We start from the raw sequence: 14950 nt of genomic DNA on the forward strand, positions 1-14950 counted from the left end.
TGAAGTTATGGATAGTAATCTGTATTTACTTGCATCACAGTTCCAAAATGAAGGCAGTTACAATGAATTATCACGTCAAATCGAATGTAACATCATAAGGGTTGCCTCAGGTCTGAGTTCAAGAGTCAGTTCTCTTTTTTTTTTTTTGTTTCAAGTAACTGATCTACATGTAAATATTTTCCAGTAGTTCTGTTTCCTCAATATGCTAGACACATAATCCATTTTGAAAGGGTTGATACTAAATTGTGCAACGATTCAGACTGTCAGAAGATTGAATTGGGTCATAACAATCCAATGGTTGAAAATCTGAATTTAATTTAGATAGAAATGAAGCTAGAATATATATATATATATATATATATATATATATATATATATATATATATATATATATTGAATTCCTAGCAAACAATTAATCAGTTTTGCACATTAAATGCAAAAGAAAGTGTCATGACTTCTGTCTCTAAGCTGGTCATAGGTTGTGTTCCAAAAATGAACAGCATAGAGACAGAAGTGATGACACTTTCTGCAGGACCTGACCGTCATTTTGCAGGACAATTCTCAAGCACGTACAGTGCAAGCTGTTGCTGAATTTGTTTGACTGATTGGGCTGCTAAGTGCTATACTACCTACTTCACTCCGCTCTCATAAGTTTAACTCGATTTCTAAACTGAAGAACACTCTTCATGGCATTCGCTTCATAACTCCTACAAATTCGCCGGGCCATAGACCACACCACTCGAACTGTCAACACAACTGGCACTGCTATGAGTATCCTACGACTTCCACATCGCTAGCAACAGGTTATACACAATGCTGGTGACTACTTTGAAGGTCAGTAAAACTTTGAAACACGTATCTATTTTGTAAGAGCTGTAAATAAATAATTACCACTATTAAAATTCCAACCCTCGTATTATTAGATATGATTTTGTACTTTTGGGAGTTTCAAATGTCATTTCATTGATACTGAAATCACTGATAAGAACTGTTAGACACATTAGTATAAATTGTATTGTCATCAACACATAGAAAATAGTTTCTCATAGCTAGTCGCAATCTGTTGTTAAATATGGTTTTGTTCTTTGGGCAAATGCCAGGATGATTCTTTTGAGAGGGCATGGCCAGCTTCCTTCCTCATCCTTCCCTCATTCGATGGGACTGAAGACCTCACTGTTTGGTCCCCTCCCTCCAAATCAACCAACCAGTCATTTCCTGGATACTGAAAGTCTCTACAATAAATGTTAGAGGGATTTGTACTATGTGTGCAAAAGTCTTGGTGTCGATCGTATGGAAGATTACAACTTATAAATCGCGCCTCTCTAATCGTTTACAAAATTCAAATATTCTTGTATAACAAAGTTATTTGAGAACAATCTTTCTGACACGTACAGTATACGAAATACGATTCAGTGCTTCCCATATAATGAAAATGTATGCTCGGATTCTACAGGATTGAAAATCTATAATAAATGAAGAGTCAGAACATATTCCCTATCAGACTAGAATACCCAAAGTGTAGGAAACAGAATATTTGATAGGTAAAATGCTACCATACGGTGGAAGACTTATTAAGTAATTGTTTTCCATAGCAAAAACTTTATTCCCATTGGGCTACCATTATTAACTCTTATTTTATGTTAATTGTGGTGTAGCTTCATCATACGTTTATGACATGCTTGCTGGATGGAATAATATAGGAATGCACATGACATTTTTGATCTAGAAGTCGTTCTGTAATGTTGTAGATAAATAAAATCTACATCCACTTCTCGAAGATCTGTAGAATGTGGTTCATGTAATATATTGTAATGATCTTCATACTTCTTCCAAAAAGACTATCATTCTTCTTTAGATCTTATTTATCTGCGAAAATTTGAAAGTTTTCTGTATTAAACTGCTTAAGTTCACTATCAATTATCTTCATAATTCATTTTAGTAAACATTTTACCTTAGTGTACCACTTTCATGCTGCTTCATTTCTTTTTGTATCCAATTGTAACTTACTTTCATAAAAGCCTTAGTTTCAGTTTTGGTCACAGCTTTTTTTTTTTTTTTGTCTCGAAGCTTCTTTTGTTGGATTCCCTTCTGTGAGTACCTGAAGTCGTTGTTTTCTGTCTTGTATTATACAAACGTGAAGGTCCTTTACCTTTTCTCAATTTTATGTGGTCCTTTGTCGCTGAATCTGCTTCACTGCCTGAAGAAGAATCTCCCCAAAAGAAGCACCACCAGCCACAGTTTGATTAGGTGACTGGAGAACAGGTGTTCCACATTCACTTGGGCCAGCGCCTGTTTCTCTGTTGCTGGGAACACCTTCAGCTCCTTTGGTCGCCCTTCTCTTCATTCCTATGAAAAAGATTAATTCTAGCTTTCTTGAATCCACTGATGATGTCAGGCCGAACATTTAAGCAGGTTTCTCCCATGAGTTGTGAGGACACACCCACAGGAATTTTGACTCCATGGTGATTACATTTCCAATGAATAAGTTTTGCATCCCAAGTGTTCTTCAAGTAACTAAGGATGCAAAGATGTAGTGGCAGAAGAAGATGGGAGTTTTAGAATGATGACATCCACAAGTGTTTCCACTAATCTATTGTCAAAATAGCATTTACGGCCATAATACATCAAAAGCACAGGCCTGTTTTGCCTAATGCTGGCAAAACAGAATTTTTAAAATATGATAGGAAGATGTCACTCTGCATCTATCCATTGTTACTAGCAACACAAACTGTTCCAGGATATACATTAGGGGCAACCTATTGGTCCCAAACGTATTTACCCTTGAATATAATAAGTGGAGAGGCTTTTCCTGCAGTGGCATTGCAGGCTCCTAAGATGTTAGTGTTCTCCTTTCCTGGTCCACTTGTTGTTCAACTAGAAGGTGCATTCTTTTGTCCAACAACTTTAGTTTTGGATGAATGCATACAGAGACTAGTTTTGTCGAGATGTCATATATTCTCTGGCTTAGAATGAAGATGCAGTTCACCCAAGAATGTTAACAACAAATCGAAGTAGTGACTGATGGCAAATGGATCGGTCATTTTCGTCCAGGAATATTCCACACTTTGCAGTTTCTTCACAGACGAATTGTAGTGCTTCTTAAATCCCAGGAACCAATCCTCACCTGGAATCCCATTCCTGAAATGAGTTACAAGACCATTCTTTGCCACATACTCGGCCACAATGTTAATAACCTCATTCAGTTTCAGCCGAATGGCCACTTTTCCATTATTTTTAAGCAAGGCGTCCATTGTCTCATGCTCTTCAGGAATTACTGTGTTGCGCCTCAGAGTTTTTCTTTAACCCATCTCTTACCTTATAGATGGCTATATGGAGTGATTTTCGGACTTCAAAATTGCTTAGAAGCCCTATAATTGTAAGAGGCCCTCGTCTGCTATTGTTTAATGCTTCATCCAATGTCTCTTTGGAATAAGAACTGCCATTATTGGATATTCCTAACCATGATGCAAACAAGCTGCAGATAAAGAAAACAACATCAGCAGGGGTAAGTGTAAACTACAGTACACACTTCCCCGGCAACCATGGGTCTCACTTTCCCCAAGTGGTAAATGACTGGGGCAAGTGTGCACCACAGCTAAAATCTCTAACTGTTATTAAAAACATTCAAAATAACGTAACAGCATTGAAGATCATTTAAAAACAGTAAGGCTTTATCCAAAAATTACTTACGCAGTCAAGCAGCCAAGAATTAAAACAATCTCTTCAGTCACGACCTACTGCCATCTTATTACAGATTGTGTAAGACTTTGAACTCAGTACCAACTTTGCTGGAAATTATCAACCTTGTAGCAGGGCAACTCCAAATAGATGTCTGCCCTCGTTAGCTGACTTGTCAGCGCGGTGGAATGCCACGCCAACGGGCGCGGGTCCGATTCCCGGCTGGGGCAGGGATTTTCGCTGCTCAGGAACTGGGTGTTGTGTTGTCCTCGCCATCATTTCATCCCCATCTCAGACGCGCAAGTCGCCCAATGTGGCGCCGAATGCAATAAGTAGTTGCCCTCGGCGGCCGAACTTCCCCGAATGGAGGACTCCCGGTCCATTCCAAATAGATGGCACCATTAGGTGAAGAATAAATATAAACCTAGTTTACACTTCCCCCACTTATACACTTACCCCATACTACCTAAAATGAGGCAGTTCTGTAACAGATAATAGCCTGTAGCTCACATCGAAAAGAGTAGATAGCTTTAAAAAAATGGGTAGATACACTTTAGGAAACATTAGGTGATAGTGGACAATCATAGAAGTTTTCTTCTTGTTAATCTTTACTTGACTCATAATGGAGAATGGATATGAGGAACTGTGACTATTTTTTTACACTTATTGACAGATTATAAGGCTGGAAGGAAAAGAAAAAAAACATAGGTGAAAGCAACATGTCATTCAGTGCTATAAAACTTGTCTAGTAGATCTTCCTATTATATGACTGTTAACTCGAAATCTTACAACAAAAGTGAACTTACAGAACAATACAATTAAGGTAGAAAAGATTTCGGATTAGTATTTAAGTAGGCCGATCTTCATTCCACGCTAAATCATCATCGGCGCAATGTTATCAGTATATTAAATTCAACTGCTAAATTTTTTATAATTATTATTTGCGCCTTTTAGAACTTATTCCATGTCAATTACTAATTGCATCAACACTATACGTAATTTTTAACGTGAAAAACAACGGAACAATGATCTGATTTCACAAATTTATTCTGTTAAGTAATCTGTAGACACTGCAGAGATTTAAAAAGAAGGTATATCAATCAAGTCGTGAACTACAGGAGGTATTTGATAAGCAACGCAGATCTGGCTTGTGCTGCGTTATCTGTGTGTAACATCTATGTCAGCAAACTGCTTTGGCAAACACTGTGGGGGTGAGAGTGGTGATGGGTGCTGGCGTGGGGGGGTTGGGAAATGTATCGTACGGGAAGCCGGTTGAAACTGTTATAATTAACTGAGAATCATGATACGTGAAAGTGCAGTGACATGACTGTTCCTAATGAACCACTAGTCTTATTCTTCGTGTGGTGTTTCTTGAATATCAGTATGCTGACTAATACATATTATACTTCGTGATTCGTTGTAATGTGGGGTGAGCATGGCCCATATCAAAATGTCAGGACGTAAGAGCGAGCATTTTACGCCTGAAGAGTTTCCAATGACTGTGAGGACAGAAGGCAGTGCACAACTCATTACGGAAGAAGGAAGAAGAAACACTCACTGTGGTGTGGACGCACTAACGGAGGATGAGCAGCACGCGCGTAAGACTGAAACAACGGGACTCCTGAATACACAAACAAAGGTTTTATTTACTATTTATCTCTACACTATCCTTCGCGTCCCCGACTCCTATTCTTTTCAAACAAGTACACATGAGTTTGTTTGGATATTTCCTATTGTGGTCAAGCCCTTTTTTTCGATTCCTTCATGTTACACCAGAAGAGTAAATTACAGTAATAACAATTATTTACGTCAAATTTATTTTTAGCCCCAGTTCATTGATAACTAAAGTGATTAATTTGTCCTACTGTCATTACGATACTTGAGTTGAAAGGTAGGCGTAATACAAGAACAACTCAAAGTGAACACAAAGTTGAGTAGTTATATACGGATTATCATATGAATTTCCCAGCATTGTTGTTTATCATAGCCGCCCAATTTTGGTGTGCGAGTAGGCCACCACTGTTTTTTCTGTTTCAGCCCAGCCTGAATTGATGTTAAGCACTTCCATTATATCATTGTCACAATGGTTGTAGCTCTTCATTGGAACACAAGTAATAGTGTTTAATAGCTATGATATATTGCTGATGACTTGTAATTTTATAAATTAACTTCATGTGTGTATAATTATGAAAACATGGTTACCTTCTTAATAATTTTCATGACCTATACATCAAGTTACAACTGCCAAATGATTAACATTACACAAATACCAGATAGGGTTCTGCATGCAGAGGAAGAAAATGTGAAAGTTAAGTTGGCTGTTGACAGCTGTGACTAACATTGGAAATAAACTTTCAGTCATCTGCAGTGACATTTTGATGTTGTTCAGAAAGCTTGCCAACTTTTATTGAGCGAAGCGGCACAGGGATAAGCCATTGGACTCCCATTCAGGACAGCGATTCAGATCTCCATCTGCTCATCCGTATTTAATTTTTCTGGGATTTTCCAAAATCATTTGAAGTGAATGCTGGACTGGTTCCTTTCGAAGGGCATGGCTGAATGTATTCCCCAGCCCGACTTTTGATCTGTCTCCAATAAACTCATCACTGAGTGGTCATTAAAGATAATATTTCACTGTTTCCTGCCTCCTAGTTGACAGTTTTCTTCTGTGGTGCAAATTGTGTATGTGATAAGTTTCTACAAGAAAAGAATTATTTTGCAAAGACTCTAGGTCACAGCACGAAGAAATGCTAGACTTAGTTAATCTGCCATAAACCTATACATGATATGGAACAAAAAAGTGAAATGGTCAGCAAATCAGAAGATTGATTTGAATACCACAGAGTTTTATTAGGAATGCGCCTGAAGGATGATTTGTATCTGCTTCACAGTCAGTTAAAGGGGGATGTACAGTTCAGTATTGAATTGAAACTGCAGTGTGACTGGATGATTTTTCATCTATGTAGGGCATCGAAATCACGATATGATATGTGCATACAATTTGTGAGTCTTTCTTCCAACAGCAGCACAGGTACTACCCTCTCCTTGTGTTTCTACTGTACTCAGTATGCCTGATAAGCCCAAGTGACAGAACTGGTTATGAACCTTCATTATATTATAAACTTGCTTACGAGATGAAGACTCTTAGCTTGACCATTGCCTGTTGAGGACAATGCCTTTACTCATAGCCATCCAGGCATGCATCATGGGTTGAATCAGTGTTTCAACATGTGAATATCGTCCTCCTACTTCCTAACTCCATCTCTTGGAGACCCCCTTAATGCATGCACTTGCTCTTTACTCTGGTTCAATTCAAAGTGCTGTTGAGATTTTTAAGATATTTTATGGACTAAGAATATACATTACCCTAGGAAAAAAGTCATTTGCACAAGTTGCATTTAGGTACCCATTTTTAATGTTTTTAGATTCACAGTGTGGCCCTGATTGATGTAGTGACTAGAGGGTCAGCTAATAGTGTGCCCCCTTAATTGAGAAGTCCTATGTCTTTTTTATTTGTAGCATGTATGCACATTTTAGTTGTGCATTGATTTCTCATTTTTTTGTCTAATTCTGTTGACACTGCCCAATAATTGACAACTGCTCATGTTGGGCCCATTTGCTATGTAATGTTGCCTACAAAACAAGGCCACCAAAATGGAATTTCAGCAAGATAAGCCAGATTCTGTTCATGCAGTTGGCTATATATGTCCACTACACAGTGAACTATGTTGCTATTGGGGGTCACCAAGTTAACCCCAAAAGTTGATGACATGACCTTTCTCTTGTTAGAGTGAAACACACAGCTCTGCAATTGTAGATGAGTGAGCAGCATGGGAATGGCTCAGGTGCAAGCGATATTACCATAAATCAGGGATTCTGTACAGTAATAATACATGAAAAGGTTGCTTGAGCATCTATGCTCAGTTGAACAACAGCAAAATTAGTCTGACAGGTGGAGGTACAAAATGAATGAATTGTCTTTTTAACAAAATTAAATTTCAGCACACTTAAACAAGGCATCGGTGTTCAGAATACATAAGCTTACATCTTGTCTGAATGAGGTGTTACAGTGGCAAGACATGGAGCTTGCATTCAGAAGGGCAGTGTTTCAAATCTCCATTTGGCCCTTGAGATTTAGGTTTCGCATGATTTTCCTAAATTACTAGGGGATAAATGTCAGAAAAGTTTCTTTGGAACTGCACACTTGGTTTCCTATCCCAATGTGGTCCATTTCTAATGAACTTGATATCAATGATTCATTAGAGCTTAACCTTCCTTTTATGGAATTATAGACCTAGGGGATGCAGATTATTTTGATAAATAGGGCATATAGTACACACACACACATTTTATTATGCATAATGCATGTAGTAACACGTGCTTTTCCATCTGTGAGCAGCTATTTATTAACTCTCACCCATCACAAGGTCATGATGAATTTCGTCCCTACATAGTGCTGTAGGACCTACTAGTTTGGTGGCATTGACTATGTGTTTCACTGTGGAGTGGAAATTTTCTCATTTTGAGGTGATGCATTTGGTGGCTGAGCTGACATACACATTTTTTGTTCAGTAGTGCTGCTCCAAAACTGTATTGAGAACGTGTTGCAAGCAATAGTTTCTCAGAAGCAGAACATGCCCGATGTAGTAAGCACCTCCATTTACTTGTTGGTATTCTACAAGCAATGTCACCTTCTGCTCTGGGCCTACACTCGAAGGACACATCCTTTCCTTTCAATATATTGTAACAAGTGTGTGATTTCTGCCACATGGGGGATGAATTCTTCGTAGTAAAAGGATCCCCTATGTTCTATGGATTTGTTTGATTGTCAGAAGCATCAAAGTGCCATTTAGTTTTTTTAAGACTTTTGTGATCTAAGAATATAGATTACCCTAGAAAAAAGTCATTTTCACAAATTGCATTTAGGTACCCTTGTTTAATGGTTTTAGATTCACAGTGTAGTAACACTGTTCATGTTTACGTCGCACTTCACTTAGCGTAGACCGGGACTGTGTCCTAGGCATGCCCGATGTTAACTGACTGGGCACGGCCCGTGCTGCCGGAGTTGTTGTTGTTGTTGTTGTCATGCCGGCAGAGGTCGCGTCCGAATTCTCGCGTGCCCTCTGGTGGACGGGACTCTACTTGCGGCAACTACCGTCCGTGACGCGCCATGCCAATGTGCGCCTCCCGGGATCTTTCTGGTGGCTACTACACACAGTGTGGCCCTGATTGATTCTACCCATTACTGTGGCCTCATGAAGGTAATTTGAGCCAACAGCTTACCCAATACTGGGTGTCTGCTTCGTCCCGTAACATAATGGTGCTGTGGCATTTTGGGTCTTATGTGTGTAAACAGAAGGAGAACAGGATACTGACAATATTTTTGCATCTATATTATTTTTTCTGGTAACGAACTGATCTGTAGTGTTGCCCAAGGTCTAGGTTAGATTGAAAGGGGGAGGAGGGAGAGAGACTGTGAATCTGCGAAGTGGTATCGAAGGCTTCAGTTAATCTGACAGTGTGCACAGACCAGAACAAAGCAAATAACTCATGCTAAATATCTTTGAGGGATTTCTTGTGAGCTAGCAACATCAAACGGCAGCCTCTCATTGCTATAAAGGCTGGCACGCATACTTTCTTCATTATGTTTTGCCAAGCTTCATTGAGCTGTATCAGTAAATGTGCATCAGCCAGATCTGGTTTGGAGAAAAACTTGCATTCATATAGCAACCCAATGGCCTGTGGGATACAATGAAAATCAATGAATCAGTGATAGATTATGCAATTTGTGGTGTTACTGAATTGCCTGATTCCACACCTCTGTTGGGGCACATGATATCATCAGTATGGCGTAAACGGCTCGTTCCAGTGTATACAATACACCAACAATGACGTCACTACATACACATACCAGCAAGTGTGAACAAAAATAAAAATGTCACAATAACATCTCACTCTAAAAATAAAATGAAACCAATGAGACAATCACAGGGCAGAGCAGGGACAAGCAAAACAAACAACAACAAAAAAAAAAAAAAAAAACCACTGCACCATCCTAATACAAATAGTATTAAAAAAATGTAAATTGCAACATTCTGTTATACCAAAACCACAGGAACAGAACATTTCCCTTGACCTATATAGCTCAACCATAACTATCAATACTGAAAAACCATCACCTGAAAAGGGGAACCAAAACCCTAACAACTCAAAAACCCAAGTACCCTATATTTACTACATGACTACAACTGACCTACCATAAATATACAACAGACAAAAATATCACAATTACTATAGGATAAAACCAAAACAAAACTCAGTACATACACCTCAAATACAACATGACATCTAGAAACACAACCAACTCAGGATCACCTCACCATAGTGATGTCACACACAATGCCATTATGTCAAGGGTCAAAGCAGACGGGTGTAATCAGACACTTCCATTGGCCTCAGTTTTTTGTATTAAGGTGCATCATATTTGAAACCTTGCACCATAATAAATGTGCATAATTACTAAGGAATGAAAGAACTGAGTACCATATTTATTTGAAGCAGCCTTAGTTTGGACAGAGTGGCTTGAAGAAGAATAATTTTTTATGATGTTAAATATAAATGTATGTTTCACAGTGCAAGTATGTCTCTCCATGTAGCTCCATGATTTCATTTTCATCGGCCACTTCGTAGCTGGAGCAGGGCATACACTTGGCCATCTGTCATATGTGAACTCTGTGATAAAAGTCTCTGTTAATGTTGTATTACCATTACATGGAAAAAAAGAAACAGGTGTTGTAGTAACCAAGGTTCTCACTCCTATTTATTCTGGTAGATGTCAAATGCTCAGTTTTGTTGGTGTGTTCTTTTTATCATCATCTATACTATGTAGTGACATTATTCATCATATTTCAGAAGAAATATTCTGTAATTTATATATTTCCAATGAAAACAGCTGACTTTCTTGTTTCAGGCATCACTCTACTTCAGGGATAAAAAACGCAGTATTGACTTTGTGATTGTATGGGATGAGCACAATGAAAAAGCAGTAACACATGAATCTCGTGAGAGGAGACGTATATTTGAAAAGAATCTAATTCAAGAAGGTGTTGTAACTAGTTTATCTTCATTAATATTACTAAGATCAGCTTCTAAATATGACAATTATGTACACAAATTAACTCATATTGTTAACTTCTAATGTTTTTGGATCACAATCATTTAGAACATTTTAAAGGACTTCACATTCAACATTGACTGTAGAAAGGATTTATGTTAGCTAGCGGAAAATTTTTGTTGCAGTGTGTGTTGGAACTGCACCAAAATTCCCACTATGAGAAGTTAATCAGTTCTGTTTCAAGGCAGCTGTATGGAGTTTGTTGCAGTTCCAGCATACATTGCAGCAAAAATTTTCCCCAAGCTAAAATAAATATTTTCCAGTCATTGGCAAATATATCTTTTAAAAAATAAGGCATACTTGTTTTTAGATGCTGTTATGTTCTACCATAAGTAACTACACAATGTTTACAAGAAATTACAAGTGACATTTTAAATTGTATGCGTTTTGCATCCTATATCAGTATTTGATAACACTATCAGTTAATCCATTTCAGAGTAATCAGGTGTCTATTAAAGTTTTTCATGCCTTACCATTTCATTTAGGTTTGGATCCTGCAGATTATTTAATTTGAACGTGTCCATTATAATTATCTGGGCTGTTATGCCGTGGTCGATTGATGAATTCTGTGTCGATTCCCAACGTTTTGTCTCCGACTGCGGGAGACATCTTCAAGGGGGTCCGTAGCTCGATGGAAGTCACAGTCAGTAGTGAGCCAGTGGGTGTGTTGGACCTTCCATCGAGCTATGGACCCCCTTGAAGATGTCTCCCGCAGTCGGAGACGAAACGTTGGGAATCGACACAGAATTCATCAACCGACCACGGCATAACAGCCCGGATAATAATAACGGACATGATATTTCCACCCGTGAAAGTCTACATTTTAGTATTAATTTGAACATGTTACTTTTACACAGGACTTGAACTTGAATATGAAAAGCCAGAACCAAATGGATTGGTTTTTATTAAGATCCATGCACCAATGGAGGTGCTGCGACGGTATGGTGAGATTCTCAAGCTTCGTATGCCAATGAAAGAGGTATTTTCTTTACACGATAGGTGACAGCTTCTTAGACCCTGTCCCACTTCTGTATACTGCTGTGTGTTCTGATCTCACCTAAACTGGGCTAAAATGTCACATCCATTTAGCAGATTACTAACATTTTTGCATGTAAATTACCTCTGACTATGGCAGATTGTGTTAATGAATTGATGCTCTTTGATTAAATTTATCTGCTCCTTTCAAGAGTTTTATATTTGGCTAATTTTATATTAATATGTGTACAGTACCTCCTTCATAGACTTGGAATCAAAAGTGGGAAATGTATAATAAATGGTAAACTTTTTCTGTAATGCAGTAGTTCTGAAGCTGCGGAATTTTACCGGAAAAGACAAAATAATGATACTGCTCATTCTTTCACATGTAGATAATTATGCCCAAGGGCAACTTGCTTGGCTAATGGAGCACTGTGCCTTAGCACAGAGACTGGGAGGCATGCCATACCCATTCAAATTTTTAGATTAGTTCTTTGAAGAGGCCACCCATCAGAAAGCTAGAACTCAAGCTTGCTGAACTATCAGTTGCAAGCAGCACACTTCATGTTGACAGAGGAAACATAACTAGAGTAATAAAGAACTAATGGGTCAGATAGCTTGAGCACATTACTCTAGTGGCAACTATCCCATCAGTTAGTAATTCCCCACTTTTACTTTTACATATATTAATATGTGGCTTTAATGTTCTTCTTTCACTATTAATTTTCAGGTAGATTTCTGACATTTGTTTTTCCAATTGCCTCCAATTCTTCAACCTGCTTCCTTTCCCATTCCCATTTATTCTTCCGATGAAGTGTCATCTCTTCTTTTCCTTTTATCCTGATAATTTCTTATCGCTAAACTTGTATATGATTTCTCAAGCATTTTCCTGTGAGCCAAGTTTTTCTCGGAACTTGCTCAGGTACAATCTTCATCAAACCAGGAATTCCATGGTTGTTTTCCCTCTTTCCATAGCAGCTCTTCTGCTGCCTTAATGACTGCATTCCTGCACTCACTCTATTCCTGATCCAAAGTATCACTTACACCAGGAGTGTATAGTGCAAGATTCTCAATAACCTTCTCAGAGTACATTTTAGCAATCTCTTAATTTTGTAGCTTTGATGCCATATACTTTTTTTGAGATGTTCCTTTCACTTTCCTTGCATTAGTTTTTTTTTAAGGTATGCTGATCAGGGCTGCACCATGTTGCTTTGTGGATCCATTTGTGTGGGAACATAGTGCTGCTGCCTATAGTGATATTGCAAACTGAACAACTCTGTGTTTTCTTTATCATTTGTGTATTCATGGAGGCTATGCTTTCCTATTGCTGGATGGTAATAATCTTCTTTTCCACTCTGTGCTTTGAGGTCTCCAATAATTATTTTAACATCATGCCCAAGGCCTCGGTCATAGGCTGCCTCGAGGTTCTCATAGAAGGTGTCTTTATCCTGGTCAGCTGCTACTTCTGCAGGTGCATGTGCATTGATAAATGAATAGTTTGCATATCAGGTCTTCAATCTCATTTGTGAGATTGTAGATGTTATGCCAGTAAATCCACCCACTATATGTTTAAATTTTTGTCTTGCTGTGAACCCTATGACAAATTCATGGTTGCTCTCTGGAGCATGGTGGAAAATTATCTAGCTTCCCATATAAAGCACTCAGTGTCCATTCCCTCATATTTCCCAGAGTGCAACTCTGCCTGCCTTGGTTTTATTGAGCTGTTCTAGCAGTGACCTCAGGTCCTCCCCTCATCCACTCCATCCTGTATAATGATCTAACATTCCAGGTTCCTGTGAACACATCATTTTTCATTTGCCTTTACCTTCCCTTTAACAGTGCTACAGTGCTTTGTCATTGTTCATATATCAGTCCAGCTTCTTTCCTTTGAAGTTTTTAAACATTTTTTAAAAGGAAGGGATTGTTAGGCCCTTGCCCAACCCCCAACTTGCAGGGCCAGGATTTGTATTGGATTTACTCCTTTAGGGAAGTTGGCTTCACTATTTCTTTCGAGCTTTCCCTGCCCTGTGTTGTGGGACCCACTTTATGTGACCACTCCATCAAGACCACTTCAACCTGGGTGACCCTGCCAGTAGCTTTGCTACTGCCGGTACAGCTCATGACTTCGACAGAACACACAAGCCTTCCCACCTGGCATTTAAGATGCCTTCAACAACACGGCGTCCCCTGGGAGGGGTCATTATTATTATCATAATCATCATCATTATCATTATTCATTAAAGAAACATCTGATGAGTTACAGAGCACTGTAGAAATCATGAGCGTCCTGTCAGTGCCCAAATTAGGCAATGGTATCATCTTGCACTGCCACAGAAGGTTTTTTTGCCATTGATATGAGGAAGGGATGCAGTGTAATATTCACATTTAATTTATGTTATCTGAAATATCACAAAATGGTGCACCAAGGAACAAACTTTAATTTAGTAAATGGTTATAGAGATAGACAAGAACGCCAGCATTCTGATTGGCCTCAAACCTGCCATTTTAAGCATCAGTGTAGTGAAACACTGTAATACTTGAAATAGTCTAGAGGGGCCATTTATCCAGCAAGGTATCTCAAATGTGTTCTGTTAGTGAGAGTGATGTGTTGCAGAACAGGCATAAGGCTAGCTGCAATTGTCAGAAAGTAAAAACATGTGCCACAAGGCTCAAAATCTGAATGGGTTTCACAATTGAATCAAGTAGTAGACCTCTCATTCCAGAGTTTGATGTGACTCGTCTTGACACTGTGGGTTTTCTTTTTGTTATTGGTATGTTATCTCAGGGCTTTTCCACACTACCCAGTATGTTTATTGAATTAAGCTTAACATGCTGGCATACCACTGCTTACTTAAAATACATTGAAAACACAATGGATGTATGCTCTCTTCTCAGTGAAAGAACAAGAGGAAATAATATGTTCCATCACTGAATGATCAATTGTCTAGGTCAAAGAGTGAACAGCAGCAAGTATAAGTTGCCTTCCTTATTATTTGTATATCTATTTTGCTTTGCATGAGGGTCTTATGTTTTGGATGTGTTAAAGTCTGTCTTCATTTGATGATAATTATGTGGAATTAAGCCTGTGGTAATTTTTTTTTTTTTTTTTTTTTTTTTTTTTTT

The 14950-nt window shown here is 38.4% G+C and overlaps 1 protein-coding gene across 3 annotated transcripts in view; it reads left to right on the top strand.

Moving 5' to 3' along the window:
• The first annotated feature begins 4915 nt into the window (after window positions 1-4915).
• Window positions 4916-14950, top strand: part of LOC124711854 (anoctamin-1-like) — a 138858-nt gene continuing 128823 nt past the window's right edge. For all 3 annotated transcript variants that reach the window (XR_007005535.1, XM_047242081.1, XM_047242082.1), the window contains exons 1-3: window positions 4916-5317; window positions 10649-10781; window positions 11710-11831. Coding sequence is in view for 2 of the 3 variants with exons in the window: in XM_047242081.1 (XP_047098037.1) it covers window positions 5114-5317; window positions 10649-10781; window positions 11710-11831 (459 nt within the window). In the remaining variant the exon portion in view is untranslated. The remainder of the gene's footprint in view (window positions 5318-10648; window positions 10782-11709; window positions 11832-14950) is intronic.

The sequence above is a fragment of the Schistocerca piceifrons genome, chromosome 8 (genome assembly GCF_021461385.2).
Source record: "Schistocerca piceifrons isolate TAMUIC-IGC-003096 chromosome 8, iqSchPice1.1, whole genome shotgun sequence".
NCBI lineage: Eukaryota > Metazoa > Arthropoda > Insecta > Orthoptera > Acrididae > Schistocerca > Schistocerca piceifrons.